The sequence below is a fragment of the Ambystoma mexicanum genome, chromosome 8, assembly GCF_040938575.1.
Source record: "Ambystoma mexicanum isolate Mex_15411 chromosome 8, UKY_AmexF1_1, whole genome shotgun sequence".
In the NCBI taxonomy this organism is placed as follows: Eukaryota; Metazoa; Chordata; class Amphibia; order Caudata; family Ambystomatidae; genus Ambystoma; species Ambystoma mexicanum.
The window spans coordinates 1,596,547,532-1,596,569,623 of NC_090929.1; the positions used below are offsets into that span (position 1 = coordinate 1,596,547,532).

At 43.0% G+C, this 22,092-nt stretch overlaps 1 protein-coding gene across 1 annotated transcript in view; it reads right to left on the bottom strand.

Moving 5' to 3' along the window:
* Positions 1–22,092, bottom strand: part of LOC138473225 (guanylate cyclase 2G-like) — a 93,178-nt gene that overhangs the window by 50,920 nt on the left and 20,166 nt on the right. Inside the window, exons 6-8 of the mRNA XM_069611789.1 lie at positions 13,587–13,761; positions 7,104–7,202; positions 6,529–6,620 (exon numbers count right to left, since the gene is read on the bottom strand). Of these exons, the coding sequence (XP_069467890.1) occupies positions 6,529–6,620; positions 7,104–7,202; positions 13,587–13,761 (366 nt within the window). The remainder of the gene's footprint in view (positions 1–6,528; positions 6,621–7,103; positions 7,203–13,586; positions 13,762–22,092) is intronic.

Genomic DNA, 22,092 nt, shown 5'->3' on the forward strand with positions numbered 1-22,092 from the left:
TTCACGCCTATTATTGAATGATCTAGAAGCACATATGATCAGATCACCAATTCTATCTAAAGTACAAGTGGGCTTTCGCAAGCAAATGGGAATCCCATTGAATGCGACCATACTTGCTCATTTGTTGATGTCATCTTGTAATGCTTCCAGTGGGCCAATATATATGGCCTCACTGGACCTTTCATCAGCGGTTGACAGTGTGCTGCATAACAGACTATGGACAAACATGCTGGCGTATGGAATTCCATCGCACATTGTAGAATTGATTGCCCATCTTCACTCAAAGACCTCCTACAGGGTACGTATACATGCTGCAGGACTGCTATCTGACCACATCACCACCCATGTTGGTGTAAAACAAGGCTGCAACCTTGCAGCAGTACTTTTTAATCTGTACCTTGCAGACATTGGTAACATCTGGGAAGCATTAGACATTTTTCCTATAAAATTGGGCCACTTGTGCCTAAGTTGTCTTGCTTTTGCCGATGATGTAATATTCCTAGACAGAACCCCTTCTGGGTTACAAAATAAATTGACTTACTTCCATCAATATTGCCTACTCAATAATCTTACTATCAATTTGGCAAAATCAAATATTGTCATTTTTACAGCTAAGAAGAAACTGCTAAGATATATATGGTATGTCGATGCTAAAGAGATAACTATGAAATATGAGATGAGATATTTGGGATACCAGCTTACAAATAGTCTTTCGTGTAACAACTGGCAAATCTCACTGAACCTTAAAGCTGTGCAGCTGACAGCTCAGATGAAATTTATATTCCAGCGCCATTGCAAGTTTTCACTGCTGCCACTGATAGATCACTACCAACTAAAGGGCCAACCTATCCTTCTGTATGGCTAAGATCTATGCTTGCTGAATATGGGTACCATTCTAAATGCAATCCAAGGCAAATTGTGGAAATCAGTTCTGGGATTGCCAGGATATTTACTGAATCCGTTCCTCACTCATGAACTGGGTTTACTTCCCCTGAGTGATAGATTTGAATGGCGTATGTTCAACAACTTTATGAAAATGGTCTCAACTCCACCTAATTCTCTCTATGAAGATCTTCATACTATGTTTACTAATGATCCTCCTCCATCAATCTCTAAGTTTCATGATCGTATGAACATGATTCTGACGTCTCTTAATTTGAATAAACAAGATATCATCACTCGTCCAGGACTGGTGAAAAAACGATTCCATCTTAATTCCTGGGCATTGAATTCAGATAAGATTGAAAGCTACTCCTCTTTCGCTAATTATTCCAATTTCAGACAAGCACAGAAACCACGATGTGCATATTTGTTGCAGTCTCCTGATAACAAAGTGCATGCGACATACATGAGATTCTGCCTTGATCTAGGTCATTCTGGATCACGAATATGTAAATGGCACAGGTACGACCAAATCGATCTCGGTCTTAAATGCCACTTTTGTTCTAATGAAAATGAAATGGAGACCCTACAGCATCTCTTTTTGTTCTGTCCGTATTTTTGACATGATAGGAAAGCATACCTTGGAGCCTATATAGGGTCAGAATTAAAACATGAAGGCTATATAGTCTGGTCACGGTGTATGTGGGGTAGTACTGATCGGATCATTATCGCTACAGCACGACTTGTATGCAAGATTGAAGAAGCCCTTAACAAAAAAAAATAAAGGGCTTTTGGAGGTACTCGTAAAGGTGCATTAACTGTTTGCACCTTAGATCATTGTGATGACGCTTTTCTTGGAGTAGTACATCAATTATGCGCATATGGAGTCTCCTTCCTTTCTGGGCTCATTGAATGGCACAAATATCTTATTGAGATGGAATTGACATTGGGATGGAAAGCTATTACGAAGGTGGTGTGTGTAGATGTGTAGATCTTAGGTTGTGATGTGTCATCTGTTTTGTGTAGCTGTGGGACACTACAGATTCTATGCCACTATCAAAGTGTAGATCACGGTAGAAAAGGGCTTTGATCTCCTGCTAAATTATTTCCTGGAAGATGATATAAATATAAGGAATATGAACTAGGGTGCTCCCCTACAGAGATTTCTTCAATTGAGCTAGTCGATGCACACAATTATCAGGGAACATTGACAACAGGATTTAGACACGGTTATGAAAGGGCATTGTCCTTGCGAACAGTCATTGGCAACCGCCGCATTCACAATTGAGAAATCTACAAGCATTGTAATGGGTTGTTCTATGACGCTTTTTGTGGAGCATGCTTTGTTTGCCATTTTGGAGAAACCTAAGGGTACATTGACATCTCAGAGAGCTTCTGTATATGAAGTAATCATATCAAACCCAGTGGCAGAGGGCGAGCATGTGTATGATTGCGTGAACTATGAAGAGTTTTATGACGACATACCGCACGTAAAAGAGAATGCATTGTCAGGAGTGAAGATTCTCTTTATTAATGGTTCTTCGAAAATGTATCAAACAAGTGTAGAAAGGCATTCTGGCGTAGCTGTAAAGAGGCATAGAGCAAATGGTGAATTTGAGGTTGTAGCACAAGCAAGACTACGTCTCACTTTTCAGCGCAAGCGGCAGAATTGGTCGCACGTATTGTCGCGCCTGAAAAACATGAAGGACATGAAGTGACGGTGTATAGTGACTCTGCCTATGTGACGTCAACCGTACATGCAGGGCTAGCATGTTGGAAAAGGAGGGGCTACCGCCGAACGGACAGCACTCGATTACAGCACGCATCATTATTGGATAGACTTCTTAAGGCACTACAACTCCCAGAAGCCATAGCAATAGTTAAATGTGCAGCGCATACTAAACAAGCTGACTTTATCTCTTGCGGGAACGAAGCCGCAGATGGAGAGGCCAAAAGGATTGCGTACTCACCAGATATTTCAAGTTTTGATACTCCAGATGTTAAGGAGAAGGTAGTTACGATTATGGTAGTAAATTAAGGATTTAATCATTTACGAAGAGCCCAGTTAATGGAGGTTCAAGGCAGTGCACCACAGGAAGAGCAGGAATTATGGAAACAAAGGGGGTGTTCTTTATCCCCCACAGAAGCATTATGGCGTCAGGACAGTACTGGAAAGCCAGTGATGCCAGTAGCATTGTTAAAGGTAGCGGTTGAACAGCAGCACCAAGACAATGAGCCACCTGCAGAAAGTCAGGCTAAAATCCTTATAATTACAAGCAGGACAGCTTAATTTCGTTGTCTCCACACACTTGACCCAGCTGAACAGGTCAATGCCCATTCAACAAAGGTAGATGAAGAGGACTGGTCCCATCGAACCAGAGGGGAAAAAATCTATAAGTGTTGCCCACAAGCGACTAACTGAATGCGCTGTCCCAGGCTTAGGTGATCAGAGATGGCAACATTAGGGAACACTTTGCACCTCCAATTTCATTCCCATTGCCTTGAAAAGGTACACTCAGTCTGGTAGCTGTGCATCGTCCAAGGGATGGGAGGACACATTCTGCCCAATCCAGATTCTCCTTTCACATGGGGATATAATTGTTGCAAGGGCCAATGGTGTCTCTGCGACCCTGCAACATTGTAGATGGACACTAGTAGAGATGGTCCTAGGAGGGGACCCTCAACATGGCTATCATATTGTAGAACTAACCCATATATCTTCTATATGTATCCTACCCAAACTGACCAATGTAAATGTGAGATAGGTATCTGGGATGCAACCTGGATTTGTGATGTCACATCGGGATAAAACCGGGTGGCACATGCTTGGAAGACAAGAGCTCCAGAGGATACTTGTTTTTCTTGTGTGAGCCCTATAATTTTGTTTGCTAATAAAGGACAGTAGCTTTGCCCCACGACTGAGTCTTCCGTTCTTGTGGTGGGGAGTCTTTGATGGGTCCAAGTGTTCTCTGCTGATGATTGGGGTGACTGCTAGAAGGCCCCAGCCACACCTACACAACATGCTAGAACACAACTGATGAGTTACAGTGTTTGCTCTCAAGCTTAAATGCAACTTTAAAACTACTGAATGAATCGACTTTATTTTGAGTGCACATGTTTCGTGCCATTTGTGCCACCTGCAAGAAATATGCAGCACTTTTGGAAAGTTAACAAACACATGCTGCTCAGTTGATTTGCAATTTTCCGTGCAACCTTTTCAATCCATGCTGGAGCACACTGGTCAGGGCTTGCCTCTCTATGCCATGTTATGTTTATCCGGTGCAGGTTATAAAACCAAGATAGAAAGCTGGCTGAGAATATGTGCATGGTGAGGGTAAAAGTAGAGCTGCGGGGACATTGACAGGGGGCACTGATGGCATTTGCATGCAGTGCACTTGCACCCCAATGGCCGCCCATGGTCCAGCTAAAACGCACTGGTTCTGTAGTGTTAGGATTCTCCCATGCCAAATAATGCTGAGAAAAAAGGACAGGAACCATTCTTTTTTGTGCAGTCCACTGCCTTTAATCAGCCCTCTTCCTAGACAGCACGTGGCCACTGGTAATAGCTGCTGATTGGGAGAGAGGGTCACGTGAATTCTGAGCTCGTGCATGAATGGGATCTGGTAGACTACAAGGAGCCAGTACCCGTGCTTTACCTATAATTCGCAAGTTAGATTTGCATTAGATCTCTCTATTCTGTGGTAGGTGCATCAGTGAGGGTAGTTTGCCTGTATCTGCCCATGTTGTGCCTGTACCAATTGTTGGCCATTCCCAAGATGTACCCGAGGAAAAATTGGACTGGACTAGCACATGATATAACTGTTCCAGTGTAAGGAAAGGTTCCACTGACCTTGTTTTTACTATATATGTACCATTTCATGGAAAGTTTGAACAGGTCCTTGCAGTCGTTTGCCATGTCAATGCTATTTCTTTGCGACCACTGATGCCAGGGGTGAAAGGGGTCCACCACCATCCCTGATCTAGCCATGGTGGTACTACAGCGAGTGATACCCACTAAAGCTTCTGGCTTTTCATTTATTAAAGCAATGGTTTCTGCTTCCCAGTTCAGAGAAGGCAGAATGGATGTGGGTGTAGGCGAAGGAGCAGGACGGGTGGGCGAATGTGGTGCTGACAGAGAGCCGGCCCTGTTGTTGGAGGCAGGAATTAGCCTCCTTCTGACAAGCCTTGACTAGATACCGTTTTATGTCAATATAGTGGGCACATTGGCACGGGTAACTGTCTCACACAGGGATCATGCCAGTGTAGGGTGTGGGGTAATGTGCTAGTGTGTGATAGGAATGCTGGTTGCCCATTACTTCTCATTCTACCAGATTCCATGGATAATCCTGTTGATATGCCTATTGTCTCTAATCCTGACTATAGAGTGTTCTTTTAAAAGGGGTTGATTACATTTTACCTTGCTATGAAAAGTAGGTCTAAAACATAATAGTGAAATGTCAGCTTGTGGGAGTGGTGTGCAGGACATGCCTGGCAAGGGGATGATATAGTCAGAACACATGAGGTTTGAATTGGGGTTGTGGCAAGGTTGCCTTTTGCCTACAGTGGTAAAAATCCTTGCACTGGCCATGAGATGTGCTAATGCAGTGCTTAACCGTCTGGTGAAAACGATGCATGGGAGCTGCAAAGTGTGAGAGGATGTGAGCATCGTTACCCACAGCGTGTACTGAGATACATAATGCACAGAAAAATAATTACCGAACCAACTGTGCATTCTTCCTTAAATATGCAGCACATGTGTGACCTGTTGCTGACCCACATGCATCTCCATCCCTCGAAACACGGATGGAAATTGATTTCGTTTCATTTTTAAGAATAACCAACATAGGATATTTCTCCAATACTGCATGCAACGTTTCAGAAAGTCAGGCATAACTTCACCACTGCAGCAGTGGTAAAGTCATAATGAGTGTGGATCCTCCAGGATATACCATGTGGAAGCATTATTTACATTATGCTGTAGTCCTGATGGGGATACCGCAAAGCTGGCCTTACCTCTCTAGTGGGAATGATTTATGCTGATCCAGTGACATCTCCCCATCCCCAAGAGAAGGTCCTAGTCGGCCAGAAATTCAGTCCCCTTTAGCGAGGAAGGTAAATTCTACTATAGCATAAGACTGAAGCAAGACCAAGCTACACCTCACTGATGAGGCCCAATGAGGCCGAAACATGTTTGGGGATGCTTGTGGTCTCATGCAGAAGGGATGTGACCTAGCAGTTCAGGCTAGACTGCCCCTTTGGGGGTTCGACCAGGCCTGATTTGCATATGATCATCCCCTTTTCTCTAATGGCTTGGCAGGCGAAGAATGATGGTCTGGAGTGTTGCCCAGAGCAATTGCCGGAGATTTATGATTAATTGTAAACCTTCAGCCATCACCTCTTTGTTTTGCTAGAGCATAATACTGTACATCCGAATCCATACTTTCACTTGAAAGGGGAGATTATACTAGATAACTCGTGCTACGAACGAAGACTCTTTCAGAATGTACCCTTCACATGCAAGGAGCGACCTCTGGTAGAGTTCGGACAGAGGAATAACATAGACCTCCGTGTGACCTATGTTCGATGTATGTAAGCCTGCTGTGCATACAACATATGAACTCTCTGTTTCTTTTCAATGGCTCAGACCTTGATTTGGATGGTACCCCTTTCGAGCAGCTCATAGCCTCCGGCAGCTTTCAAGGCTTTCGCCGTGGTCTCTGAGACATGGATCCGAAGAGCTGGAGAAGAATAGAGAGTCATTAACCAAACAGTACACGCGGTGTCTGTACTTTACAAATGCGTGGGTTAAACAGTGCAAGCCAACAATCCCTCATTTCCTCCTACTTTCCCTGGTCGCATCCTTTACTTTGCTTGGGTGATCCCCACCTATTGATGCCCAAAAAAAACAAAATCAACATATTCCTAAGCCACTCAACTTGCAGTGGAAGGACCCTAGAGTGGCAGAAGAGGAAAAAACTGGTCTATTGCCGAATAAGTGGCTTCATCCCAAGACGCATGATTTACTAAAATGCTGGCTTTGCCTTGCTATGAGATTGTGTCCTCTGACATCACTTCCTGTGGGTTTACGCAGTCCATATGCTAGATAGCCTCCTCTGCCATGTCTAGATGTTCATCTTGGGATCAATGCAGAGCGGTGAGACGTGGCAGCATCGGATCGCCAAAGCAAATTGACCGAGGGACAAAGAGAGAGAGTTACCTACGCAAACTGTTACTTTCCATGCGGGATGCTGTATTGACGGTGTCCCCAAAAAGGCAATAGCGAGGCATTGTGACACCCACTACTCCTGCCACCACCGGACCTGTAAATATAGGAAGAGAGGCGTTAATGGGGTCCTGGGCAGAATACATGCTCTGCACTGAGCTCAACCAATGATGTGAGAGAATTATCACACCATTGGAGGCATGATGGTTGCGCAATACACAAGACAGAAAACCCAATACTTCTTGACTCCAAGAGGATCTCCTAGTTGACCCAATATTGGGTGACAATCTTCACGACATAAATCTTTCTCTTGAACTTACCATATGGAGGGTCATGTGGGGGCAATGATACCCTATGGGGTGGCTGGGCTTACTGACCTGAGATAAGGACCGTAGCCAGCCACTGTGTCCACTGTCTCTACCTCATTGACTCTTTAGGGAAGAAAGGAGGAAAGAAGAGCTCTGATTCTCCAATATAGACAGGGGAAGGGGTCCATGAAATATTCCCATTCTGGGGGACCATAGTCGCAGCAGCACATACCTTCAAATGTCCTTCTGCTCTTTTTTTCTGAATGAAAATGCCAAAACAGGAAGTGCCCCCTAAAAATTGGTCTTCACTCAAAGACATGATATACACAAAGTACCAACGCCTGTGTGTTTCTAGTCTGCATTGTGCGAGAGGGTACCACAGCACTACACTTGTTACATCGGGGAGTCCTCCGACATGTGGGGAGCCGATGTTCTTTGGGGCCAGGACTATTAACAAATCTATCCTCTGCCAAGAAAATCATGAGTCTGCAGCCTTTGGCTCTCCAGATGTTTTGGACTACATCTTTGATCAACTCTGTACAGCAGAGCTAATTCTTCTTTTTTGTTGTTTAATTTTAAACAGTACAAACTAAAGCACCAAGAGACAAAACATATACAATTTATGATTACATTATTTTTTCTTAGGAATTACCCAATTTGATTGTTTATATTTGTATGTTATTGATATCGATATTTTATTTCTATCGCGCTCGTACACAAGTGTTTTAGAGTGTAACAGAGTGTTGGGTCTTTTTGACCTAATTATAGGTGTACGATTTCACCTTTTTCCCTTTTGACCTACTTACATGAACATGAGGTGCGGGGGCTGCAGGGGTGCCCCCGCTCCTCCTGTTCATGTGAGTAGGTCAAAAGGGGGTTGCAGAGGTGTCCCACGCATACTTAGCAATGGAGGCGTGGGAAAAAAATTGCTCAGGCCCGTCTTTTCAATGAACTGTCAAAATGGGGGCCCAAGCAGTTTTAATGTGGGCACTCTGCCAGTGAACAAAACGTTCGACGGCAGATCGTATACATCCTTTTCTTAATCATCAGCAGATTCAGTACTTTGATCCTGCTGTGTATTTGCCAGTGTTTTTATATAGTCCTTAAGAGCAGCCCAGATCTCTTTGGGATGTCATCTCACTGGAATGAGAGCAGCATACAATTCTTCCATATCATTGGCCCATATAATACTTAACATCCACATATTAGTCGTGGGAGATGAGGTGTCCTCCCACTTCAACAGTATACATTGTTTAGCCAATATAATACCCAGATTTAACAGTCTATGGGGGATAATAGACATTTTGTCTGCCACCCCAAGCATACCTGTCTGTGAAAGCACCTCCACCTGAAAGCCATTGATGTCTGTTAGGATCTTGCTCACTTGCAACCACCGCCACCCTCACTGCACCCTGAACTGTGGTAGTGTAATAGTACTCCAAGGAACCAAAGAACACACCAATGCATTCACACAGGAGCTAACTGTTTATGAACTGGATAACGGTTGCCTAAATAGGAGCTAGCTAGCGGATAACAAATGAACACCTATGGTTTCTTATCATAGACATAGGATGATAAGTTACATACAGCATGCATGTCTCGGGAAGATAGCTCAGGGGCGATGTGCTCACCTTGGAAGCAAGACGACATGGAGCAACACAAGTTTGATCCCCGGGTCCACGCTTAGAAACCTCTGGGTATTAAGTGCATTATAAATAACCTATCATATCATATCATATCATGTACTCACGACCCCGACTGGGAGGTGCAAGGATAAAGGGACATGGGGATGGCGATCTTGGCTTCAATGAAGGAGGCTGATGCATTGGGCACTGTAATAGAATATGTTTTGTTCTCGTATTGAAACCCGAGGCATGCAGGGAAAATCACTGCATATTGTATTTTCCTTTTTCTGAGAAGATTCTTGACTCCAAGGAATGGGCGCCTTTCTTGTTGGACTGAAAAGGAGTAGTCAGGATAGAGATGTATGGCACTAGATGAGAATCTGAGTTCCTTTATCTCACGCGCCGCCCTTAGCCGTCTGTCTCTGTCCCTGAAGTTCAGAGCACATGCTATTATCAGACGTGGGTAATCTCCAGCTTTAGGCTTAGGGGCCAGGGTGCGGTGTGCCCTTTCAACCAAAACATTTGGCGACAAAGTTGGATTTCCCAGTATCTCATCGGAGCAGGCCCTCCGACGTGAGATCCGTTTTCCCTTGTAATGCATCTTCAGGGACCCCAACAATGTGGACGTTGTTTCTTTGTGAACGCCACTCAAGATCATCACACGTTTCCTTCACTTCCTCCATGCATTCAACCAGCACATATACGGTTCCCTTACATAGTTGCAATGGTGTCTTGGGCTGAGCTGATTCTACCCTCTGCTTCTTTGATCCTTTGTGTTTCATTCTCTAGTTGTGAATGCATGGGAGCAATATTGACTGTGATATCATCCAGTTTATTATTGACTGATTCAAAGTCCTGTTTCATGGAGTTAAGGATCTTCTGCAAATCTGGTGAGTTCACTGCCAGGGTTTCCAGCTGGGCTTCCTGCCCTAAGTCTTCCTGTGGCGGTGCAGGCCCAGCTCTGGGTACTAAATGGGCATATTTCTTCATGCTATCTTGCTTCTTGCCTGGACCTTTTGTCATTTTCGCCAACTTGGGTGGAACGGGGGAAAGCTGTCACGTGGTGCACCAGCTGAAATGGAGGCTCCCGTACCTTGGACACTGATAGCGATGGATTCCCCACAGAGAACACAGTGCAGCCCCTGGTGCCCCAGGTGTCGAGATCATAGTCCCTAGCCTACCTCCAGTTGTGTGTTGCACCGCCCCCGAGTTGCTTCTCGATTCCAGGAGCCCAGCCATGGCTCGAGGTGGCCCAATGCCTCCAACTCCATGTCAGCCAGATGTGGCCGCTGCCGTCCCCACCTCCTATGGGTGTGAGCTTCCAGCGGCCCGGGATGTACATCACCAGTCGTCGCGGCCTTGCCCATGCGCCCCCCAGACAGGGTTACTCAGCAGTTGTCCACGGCTTGTCTCAAGCTTTGGGGAGCTGCCACCGGCAGCCGAGACATGGGCAACCCTGATCCTAGTTGTCAGTGGGGTTTGCTTGGATAGCTGTTTTCCAGAGTCGAAAGCACAGAGCTCGCTAGTAAGCCGCCATCTTGTGCGGCGGTTCCACAATACTCCCAGAATAGTTCATTCTGAGGGATCATGGGAGTCCAAAACATTTGGAGAGCTGCAGGTTGCATGCCCCACCCCCATTTGTTTGGTTTTGTCTAGAGCCTTCTCTGTACCTTCTCTTTTCTCCCAAACACTGCTATAATCCACAGCAGCTGAGAAATATCTCCAGTTCAGGACCACAGGGTATCTTTGCTGCTTCACCCCCTACAGAAGCAGAGCAGGTTTCTTGCTGTGACACACTACTGCCGCTTTGCCTGACAATCAGTGGAACCCCGGGTGCCTTCCTCTACTGGGTAGGCCCTCCCCCTTGTAGCAATGGTTGCATTATGCAGCTAGGCTAGGAACCAAAATAATTTACCAGATAACTGAGTATTGTTTCTTGTTCTGCCTGTACAACGTGCACATTGCTCCTGCAAAATGATACAGTTGGCTACACCTTTTGGTTTGACTCAGAATATGATGGAAAAAATGAATGTCACTATCGGGATTAGAAACGTGTCATGATATTTGTCTCTCTAGCCACAGTAAATACACAGATATTTGAACGAAGAGCTTGACCACCACAATACAATAGGTGTGGCTAACATCTTTTAGCAGGAAAGGAAAGCATCGCATTTTAGCCATTTTGCTGCATGACATTTTTCCAGATAAATTGACGTGGTAAAGGTTTCTTTATGCAAATTGAACATTCTTTTCTAAAAGTGTCAACAATGCATTGTGATTATTCTTGAAAAGTTTACAGCTCATTGGTTTTGGTGAATTGTTGTGCACTTGTGCCAAAATAATGGCAAAATCAGTGTTTCAGAAGAGATACAGCGAAGGCAGTTCTGAACTGAGAATATCTGGTTGGCATAGCAACTGACAATGCCACGGCATGAAAGGCCAAATCACTCAAGGTTATTTTTCATAACTCCCCTGCGGTACTACCCAATGGGGAGTTCCCTAACAATATTTGCTCCAATCAGCAGCTTTGTAAGAAGTAAGTCGGGTGCTGGGTTATTCATTTCCCAGCTGCACAGTGATTTGCAAGGTTGCAATATTGGGCTATTTTGATGTATTTCCCCAGACAATTGGACTATTTCGCACACAATTGGGCTACTGTGGGGAATTACTGCATATGAAGGGTTTTGCCTATTTTTGGGCTATGTATAATGACAGCTCTGTTTTTAAGCCCTCCTGAGGCTGCTTCTCTAAACCCAGCCACCTACCCCATGCCCATTCTCTCTAGCCCCACTCTAGTTGCCCTCACCCACACCACTCCAACTCTCACTACCGCCCACCCACCCCATGTCCACTACTTGTGCCGGTTGGGTGTTGTTTGGCCTATTTTGGGCTACTTTTGACTTTGTTCTTCATGTTTTCTGCCCAAAACAACTATCACTACCCACCCACACTACCCACACTCTCTCTACCCCCACCCACTCACCCACCCCACCCACATTCTCTCTACCACCTACACTCACCCACCCACCTACTCTCTCTAACCCTACCCACCCATGATGCTACCCTCCACCCTACCCCCACTATCTATACCCCCACCCTATGCCCAATCTTTCTACTACCACCCACCCTAACTCCCAATTATTATAGCCGACCAATCCACCCCACTCCCACTCTCTCCAGCCACTGCGACCCACCCTACTCCACTCTCTCTACCAACACCCACATTACCCCCACTCTCTCTACAATACCCACCCACCCTACTGCCACTCTCTCTACCCCACCATCTCTACCCTCAACAGCCCTACCACTGTCTCTACCAAGACCCACCCAGCACCACTCTCTGTATTCATACCTTCCTACTCTACACCCTATCTACGATAAGCAACCCTATCACTGTCTCTAACCAGTCCCACCCAACACCACTCTACCTATTCCCACCCACTCATTCTAAACCCACACTCTCTACCCCACCCACCCACCCTACCTGTGCTCTCTCGACCCCCACTATTTCTACACCAACCCACCTGTCCTACCCCCACTCTCTCTACCCCCACCCACCGTGCCACCAATCTCTACTCCTACTCATCCACTCTATCCCCCTCTCGCTACCCCCAAACACCCACACCAACCCCTCTCTCTCCACTCAACCCTACCCTCCATTCCCCACTCTGCCTCCACTTTCTCTACCCCTTCCATCCCATCCCGCCTCTCTCACTCTCACTTTATTTCTTACCCTCTCACTCTCACCTTTTCCTGCTCATATTTCCTCTTGGGCATCTTTGATGGCACCCTTTGTCAATGGCTTCCACCCTTGTTCTATTCCCCTTCTTATTCTCTTACACACCTTCACCCCTCATTGCATCCTCTGTTGACATTTTGCGCTCTCCTCCTTGCACCCTGGTACCTATAAATTCAAAATACAAAGAACAGCAGTAAACGCTGAAACAACTGGCTTTGCCAATGCTTGGTAATTTAACAGTCTCCGGGTTTAAAATTTGACCATAGAGTAAGACGTTTGTGGTGATACTAGAGTTTTGCTAACCAGGGAAGGATATCACCCTCATTTACTAGCTGCCGGTGCAACACAGAGGCCTGTGTTAAGAGTAGGGAATGGGATAGATCCATCAGTGTAAATCAGAGTGAAACATTGCGGGTGAACATGTACAGAATAATTGGAACTATTTGGAGCTGGAATCAGAATGAATTGAAATATTCAAATCCTGATTTGAGTGGAACTAATAGATGCGTGTTGGATAGAGACGATGGGGCCGTTAATGATTTACATTTGTATTAGATTTTATTTAATTGTACTCTCATATCGGGCCTTTATTACCTTTTAATTGACTCGAACTGGTGTGGCCCCAGAGGTGCCGGTGACTGAAACCCAAACGAAGGGTTATCGAACATTGTATGGGTCCATTTTTAATCCCCATGCGAATCATTTATTGTGGACCATTTCTCTTTAACCAATGTTTTGATAATTCGAGCCATGATTCGAGTCAAGCGCTTTAAGGATCGTTCAATACTAGTGAAGAGGCGCAGCAGTACCTGTGTGCAGGCCGATCCTGAGCTTCAGCTTTTCGCTGGGCATGTGCCTGATCCGGAAGGTGATCATGGCGCTGAGAAAGTGCAGGGACATGGTGGAAATCTCCTCCACGTGTTTCATCCCATTGGGGAGAGGGAGGCCACTTGCCACCATGTAGGCATCGCCGATGGTTTCCACCTGGAAAACGAGGAAGACAAACCAATCGCAGCATTAAGATACCATCACAATCAAGCAACATCCAAGATGTCACAGTAGCTGTTTAATTGCAGGATGTTACACTGTTATGGAAACGGAAAGTATTTTTTGAAACACAACCCAACATTGAGGGACCTTCGGACATGTATGACAGGTTGGAAATGAGACCAAAGAGTAATTTTGACCCACATACTCAAAATCCAGTTCTTAACATGTTTGAGAAAAAAGTAGAGATAGAAATACAGAAAATTAATTACCAGAGGTTATCTCTGTATAACATCTGTATAACATCAAAAACTCACAATTAGAACAGATAGAACAGATAGAGAAATTGGCAAGGGACGAACAACTAACCTTGAAGCCTGCAGACAAAAGTGGGGCAATAATTGCTATGGATACATCCTTTTACCTTGAAAGCTGTTCGACACATTTGAGGGATGAATCTACATATATTGTATGAGACCCTGATCCCATTAATGAAATAAAAACTTTGATACATACAGCAGTTAACAAAGCATTAGACAACAATTGGATAAATGAAAAAACTATGAATTTCCTCATTTACTGGTTTCCCATCACTCCCGTCTTCTATGGCGTTCCGAAGATTCACAAGCATCAGACAAAACCTACTTTAAGACCGACTGTGGCCGGGACCGATAGTGTCTTTGATCCCTTGGCCATATCTGTAGATAGGATTCTATAACCACTGGTTCAGGGCATCCCCACATACTTGAGACACCAGGGACTTTTTGAACTGCCTAAATGAGATTGTTATATTGTCTCCAGAATGTCTACTCTTCTCTCTAGATGTAAGTAGTTTGTACGCGTCCATCCCCCATAATGAGGGTATCAATGCAATAGAGTGGATGCAGTTGAATTCGGAAACAGTTAGAGGTAACAAATAGTTCATTATTGAACTAGGCAACATCATCTTGCACAATTATTAGGTACCAGGGCACATTTTATGCACAGTCATCAGGAACATCAATGGGGTCAGCAATGGCCCCAGTATATGCAAACATATTTTTGTATACTTTTTAAAAGACCTTTATATTGGAACATCCTAACTGGTTCAGCAAGATTCTTATTTGGGAAAGCTATATAGACAACATCTTCCAGATTAACAATATATTGAAGAACTGGAGCATTTTACAACATGACCCCGTATTACACAAATTGTTTCCGAAACCCCCTATGATGGCCTACAAACAAGGAACGAATTTAAAGGGCAAACTTGTAATGGCAGAGAGGCCGCAGAAAGAAAGGCAATCAGTGCTAAGTACAAGGAAGAAGGGAACTTTCCCATGTCTTTCCTGTAGCCATTGTAATAATGTTCTGAAAGGAAAGAATATCTCCCATCCACATACAGGGAAGAAGATTCAAACGACTTCCCTGGAAGGGGTCAGGAGGGGGGGGTGATTTCAATACCAGTTTGACTCAAGGAGAAATATTTGGATCCATCGTTTGGATACTGTGCATCCCAAGGGGAAGAATGAAGAATGTTGTCTAAATTGCTTTGTTTAAATTGTACTAGACAATTCAGATATTTGTACAAACATGATGGAGTAGTATGTAAATACAGGTTGTTTTAACAAGTTGTTAATGGAAAAATACTGTACATTTTGGTATTGGCTCCATGATTGACTGTGTATGAATTAGGAATCATAAGTATGTTAAGTGGGTGAGTGTGATTTTAGGTCAACATGCCACGGGGTAGAGGGGCATTGGATTGATGTATTGCCATCTGTGACTAAATGTGATGATGTTGTCTACTATATATGTACGGTGATGCTAGATTATAAAGCAAGTTTCACGAAGATATAGCTGGTTTGCACCTTCTAAATTGTGGATATCAGCATTTGTGGAATGTATTGTGACTATAAAAATTGCGATCGTACATTTGACTGGGATTTTGAAGCAACAAAAAAAGGGGGGGGGTGATTTTTGCCTTCGCCCCCACCATGATGACTTCTAATGACAGGGAGTCCAACCTGTAATACATAATGTATGGTATACTCTGAATAGCACAGGTGTGACGTGAATTAGGTTCACATCACATTCCCCTTACCCCCTTGGACAAGATATAGGGTCACGTTATCTGGTGATTTGCGGTGTGTCTGCATCTCCTGCTAACAGACTGCATCATTTCTCTATATATGTGACTCCTACTCACAATATAGGAAGTATTTGTTCATGTCCCTCACAAGATGGCGTCCAATTGGACGTTACAAACGCAACTCAGTGCACAGTAAAGTTGATTTATTGAGTCACGTGATGGGCCCCCCACCTGACTCGCTCTCTTGCGGGTATCAAACCTGGCTATCAAGCTTCCAGATTTCAGTGGTGGAACGCGAACGCAGACAGTGGGATTCACAACGGTTTTGTAATGGTGGAAGTAAGTTAACACGGAGAAGTCCGCTATTCCTCACATTTAGATAACGCTTATTTTTTATTTTTATTTTTTTTATATTGATACTGCAGATTGGTGGAGATGCTGCAAAAGCCTCTCCACCCAATATTAATAGCAGTCTCCATTCTCCTCGAAACACTGAGGCGGCGGTAAGCATTGGAAAGCTGAGTTGAGATTGGTACTTGATTGTACTAGTTGATGTAAGTTAAGTGGATGTATGGAAGTTAATTTACCTTGCTGTTCGGTACTCCTAGAACCCTGCTATCTGACTTAAATACAGATTGGGAGAAGTTTTTGAGGCCAGGTAGGCGCTGATATCACTAATTGCCCCCACCAGTTTGGATGATCCCATCCTTAAGTTACACATACTATAATACCTTATCATCCTTTAATGACAATAATGGCACATTGACAATGATTCACAACACACGATGGCTCATACACAGTATACCATTGGACCCAATCTGTACCCCCCTGGCATGACGACACAGTTGATGGTGGTATTATTCAAAGCACACTAATCAGATTAAATGTTTGTTTGTTTGTTTGTTTATTTGTTTGGTAATGCGCACCAAGCCCTTAGGTAGACAGGCGTAAGAGAAATAAGAAATCTTAAAACTTAGTTACAGTGCAAAGGTAGCAATACATAGAGCAGTGATTGCAATCGGAGCAAGATGCAGGTACAGGATACAATAAATACAAAGCAATGGTCTTTGAAGGTCAGGGAAGCATTATCGTGAATATCAGTATGTGCACTCCCACATGTACACCTATGTGTAAACCACCTTACATGTCTAATGAATACAACATAAAATTTACAGCCAATTTTAGCAAAGAAAAAATTCAATTTCTAGATCTTGAAATTTATGCAGCACAAGATAAAATCCTCACAAATTTATATGTCAAACCAACTGCTGGAAATAGCTTACTACATGCTCAAAGCAATCATCCAAAACATATCATATCAAATATTCCATATGGAGAGGTACTGAGAATTAAGAGGAACTGTAGTACAAAAGAAACATTTGAAACCAATATTGAAAGAATGATCACAAAGTTTACACAAAGAGGATACAAAGAGAAAAAAATCAAGGGATCAATTAAAAAAGCGGAAAGAATCTCAAGAGAGTATTTGTTGAAAGATAAACCAAGAAGAGAAAAACAACCTACCAAAACGAAATTTATTACCACCTATGGCTCAGATGCCTCGAAACTAAGAAAAATCTTAACAAAACACTGGAGAATATTGAAATTGGATAACTCTCTACAAAAACATATAGATGAAAAACCAGGTATATGTTTTAGAAAAGCGCTAACATTGAGAAATAAGCTAAGTCCAAGTCATTTAAAATCTACGGAAAAGAAAGATATAAGGAGCATGTTCCATCAGCAACCAATTTTTGGTTCATTTAAATGTGGAAACTGTAAATTATGTTCGCAAATGGTTAATGGAAAGAAAACAATTTTGTTACCCAATGGAAAAGAGCACAAAATGAAACAGTTCATTAACTGTAACAGTAAATATGTGGTATATGTTATAGAATGTATTTGTGAAAAAATATATATAGGAAGCACAATAAGGAGTCTAAAAGCAAGAGTATTTGAGCACTTACGTGCCATAAGGAATCAAGATCTAAGGTATCCTTTAACACTACACTGTTTAATGGAACATAAAAACCTGAATGTGGAACAACTGAAAATTTATGGAATAGACAAAATTGGAGATCTGCCTAGAGGTGGTAACAAAGAACAGATCCTAAGACAAAGAGAATCTCGTTGGATTTGCTCTATGGATACATGTGAGAATGGATTAAACTCAGAGAACGAGCTTTGTAATTGGCTCTAAGAGTAACTTGACTTTACAGTTCCCCCGGTTTTTTCATTTGCAGTTTGTGACATTTAAAGTGGCAAGTGAGATGAACATTAATACTTGAAAACATTTACATGATTGTTAAATTTGTAAACGTGACAAATTGCACGCTAGTACGGTAAACATGCACGTTAGTATGGTATGGCAATAATATCAAAGTTAATCTGTAAATGTGACTCACTTCGAAAGTTGTTTCATATGAAAAATCCAACAATAAGAACATGATGAAGCAAATCATGTGTATTAATGATTGCGGCATCAAAAATGGCCGCGGTCACGCATGCAAATGCGTGATGACGTCACCGCGCACACGTAAAAAATGTGCGTGATGACGTCACACGTAAATAGAATATAACGCGCGATTCACTAGTAAACAGAGCACGAGAATAGGAGCCAGAGTGACAAGCGGATCACTGCAGCACACAAGGTAAGCTAGGAAAACCCCGAATTCCCTCTCTTGCTTAAAACCTTGTCAGAATACTGAAATGTAAACTCTTAAACAATGTAATTTAATTCCACCAGATACCTTAAATTAAACTAATGTATGCTCTCTTATTGTAATAGGGTAAAAAAACACCCCAAGAAGATTGAATAGTAAAACTTTCAGGAAATACAAAAAGAATTGAGGCTAAAAATATACTTGGTGAGTGTCATTTCCATGGTGATATATTTTCAATGATTTGCTTTTTAAACAAAAAGGTTGAAAATGGTAGAATGAAAAATAAGTGAAAAAGATGTTTTCTAAACAACTGATTTTTCTTTGGCGAATTATGCTTTACTAAATATATATGTTTTTGTTTTTTTTAAAAGATAAAACTATTACCACATCTCTCCTGAAGATCCTTTGTGATTTAAACAAAGGTGAAACACGTGTAGAGAGGCAAAATTATATTTGAAGAAAAAAAAAGAAAAAAATGTAAAAAAGAAATAAAGTATAAAGGATTTTTGAAAGAACAATCAAGTGTGGAGACAATTATTTGGCACTCATGGATAATATGCAAAGGGAAGTCGCAAGTGGAAATGCATAGAATTTGATAAATGACTTAACTCTACCAGTGGCAATCATGGTATTGATGCAATACCGCAGCTGACAAAACCCTACAAACAATATAAAAAGCAAAAAAGAAGGAATTCGCCGGGAACAAAGTCCATAAAAAGGTTGCCAAGAAAGTGTTTAAAGCACCTTACATGTCTACTTTGTTAGATACAAACATGACAGAGCAGACGACTATGCGTACATAGTTAGCCAGGCTACGGAGTAGTTAGATGGGATAAAAAAGGGTGGGGCTGGAGAGATAGGAGTATAGATTCATTAGGTATCGTTAGTGTGTAGCCAGTTGAGTATCTTTTGTCTGAATTTAAGGTAGGTTTGTTCTAGTCTTAGGTCAACTGGTAATTTGTTCCAACATTGTGCCGCTTTAACAGGGAAGCTAGATCCTCCTGCTGTCGAGCGTTTGAACCTAGGGATCTCCAGCATATATGAGTTGGCAGATCTCGTAGGGCGGGTAGTTGTTCTCCTAGTAATTTTATCCATTAGGTATGGGGGTGCTAGGTTATTCAAGCATTTGGAGGTGAGGGATGCTGTTTTGAGGAGAATTCTGTCCGTTATTTTCAGCCAGATTACCTCTTTCCTGAATTCGGTTATATGCTCTCTGTAGGGGATGTTCAGTGCTGCCCTCAGGGCATTGTTCTGCAGTCTTTGAATTTTGTCAGTGATATATTTGTTAGTTCCTGAGTACAGGGCATTACAGTAATCTAATCTTGACATAATAAGAGAATTGGCTAGTGTGGTACAGCTCGCTCTCGAAAGGTATGGTCTGGAGGCTCTGATAAGTTTGCAGGTGTACGTTGTGGATGAGGCAAGGGAGTTGACTTGATTTTTAAGGGTGAGGGAGGAGTCCAGGTAGAATCCTAAGGTTTTAACTACAGACATCACCTTGATCGGGTTGTTATCAATGTTAAAGGATGTGTAGTTTGGACTAAGTTTTTGAATATTGGCTTCCGAGCCTAGGATTAGTAGCTCCGTTTTTTCGTCATTCAGGAAGAGGCCATGGGATGCCATCTATGCCTGAATGAGGGAGTATATTTTGTTCATCAAGGCTGAGTCCGCCTCAAAGTTGCCCGAAAGGGGTATGAGGATCTGTGTGTCATCCGCATAATTAGTGTAGGTGACGCCCAGTCTATCCAACTTGTCAAACAGAGGCTTCGTGAAGATATTATACATGATGGGGGATGCGCAGGAGCCTTGTGGGACCCCGCAGGTTATATTGATAGGGTCGGCAGATGCTGAGATAGAGAAGACTCATGGTTCTGTTAGCTAAGAAGGATTGGACCCAAGCTATAGCATCATTAGTGAAGTTGGCGGCAGATTGAAGGTGACTGCATAACACTACATGGTCCACCAAGTCGAATGCTGCCGACAAGTCCAGTAGGAGTAGCAAGGCTATTTTTCCATTATCTTTTAATTCTTCAATTTGTGTCTTAAGATCTAGGAGCCCTGTTTCAGTACCGTGGAGAGGGCGGAAGCCCGATTGTCGTGAGCCAAGTAGGTGGTTGGCCTCTAGGTAGTCCTGAATTTGTATATAAGCAGCTCTATCTAAGATTTTAAGAAGAAATGGCACAGTGGTGATGGGTCTGTAATTAGTAGGGATAGTGGGGTCCTTTAAGGTAAGCTGGTACTGTGTTCGTTTTAAATGAGGCGTTTATCAACTTGGAGATAAATGGAGCTAGGTCTCTAGCTGCGTCCTTTATAATCTGTGCTGGGCACGTGTCACCTTTAGAAGGTTTGAGGGAGAGTATTATTTTTTCTGTTTCAGTTATGGAGATGGTCTTGAATCTAAAAGGTGTGGTTGTCCTAGTCGCCGAGGGTTGACTGGTTTGTTGGTCAGTGAGTGGTAGTGAGGCCTTTTTTTTTAGCAATTTTACTTTGTAGGGACAGAATTTTTTTCGATAGGGCATTTTGTATGTTAGTACACCATACTTTGTCCTTTGGGGCATTGTCTATCGGTTGGATTGGAGATTCTAGTTCATGGAGGGTAGAGAATAATTCTTTAGTGTTAGATTTTGCTTTCTCAATCCTATCATTGAAGGTGTTCTTTTTGGCTTTAGTTATTTCTTTTTTGTACATTTTTGCAAATTCCGATAGGTTATTTTTGTTATTTTCAGAGGGGGAGTGGCGCCAGATAGCCTGGAGTTTCCTTTTTTGTGATCTTAAGAATTTAAGTTGGAGGGTGAACCAGGCATTCAGGTGCGATACTTGTCTAGCTTTGCGCAGTTTGACAGGAGCAATCATGTCCAGTGCCTTTGTCATAGCGTTGTTGAAGGTATTTACCAATGCGTCAGGGTTGTTGTTATTTTCCATTCCAGAGATGGCAGGGAGGAGAAGAGGGATAGGTTTTTCAACAGTGACATCCTTCTTATTTCTGGTATGGAGGGGCGGTGCCATGTTATTAGGCATAGGGCTGAGGAGATCTAATGCGGCTGAGAAATGTATTAAGTAATGATCTGTCCAGGATTGTGGGATAATGTCGGTAATGTTAATGTTGCAGTTTAGTTAGGATACCCAATCAAGGGTCCTTCCTTTGATATGTGTTGGTGAGAGGACTTTTTGTGTAAAACCGTAGTCGTTTAGTAAGGTTGCAATAGATTCAACATGTTTGTTGTCCGTATCATTGAAGCCTAGATTTAAATCTCTCAACAGTAGTGTTTGAGAGTGATCTTTGGTGTTTTCGGCTAGAAGACTAGTTAGGTTGTCTTCAAAGGTGCATAGTGGCCCAGGGGGTCTATATATCAAGTGGATAGTTAGAGTACGGTTGTTGGATAGGGGCAATTTGGCAGTAAGTGCTTCACAGGATGTGAAGGGAGCTGGGGTGGCAAGTCTAATAGGGTGGGTAGTTTTGAAAATGATGGCTAGGCCACCACCTCTGGCATTAGGCCGGTCCACTCTAATGATTTGGTAGTTATCAGGTACTGCTAGCATGAGAGTTGGTCCTGCGGCCTCATGTAGCCAAGTCTCAGTTAGAGCCAGTAGATC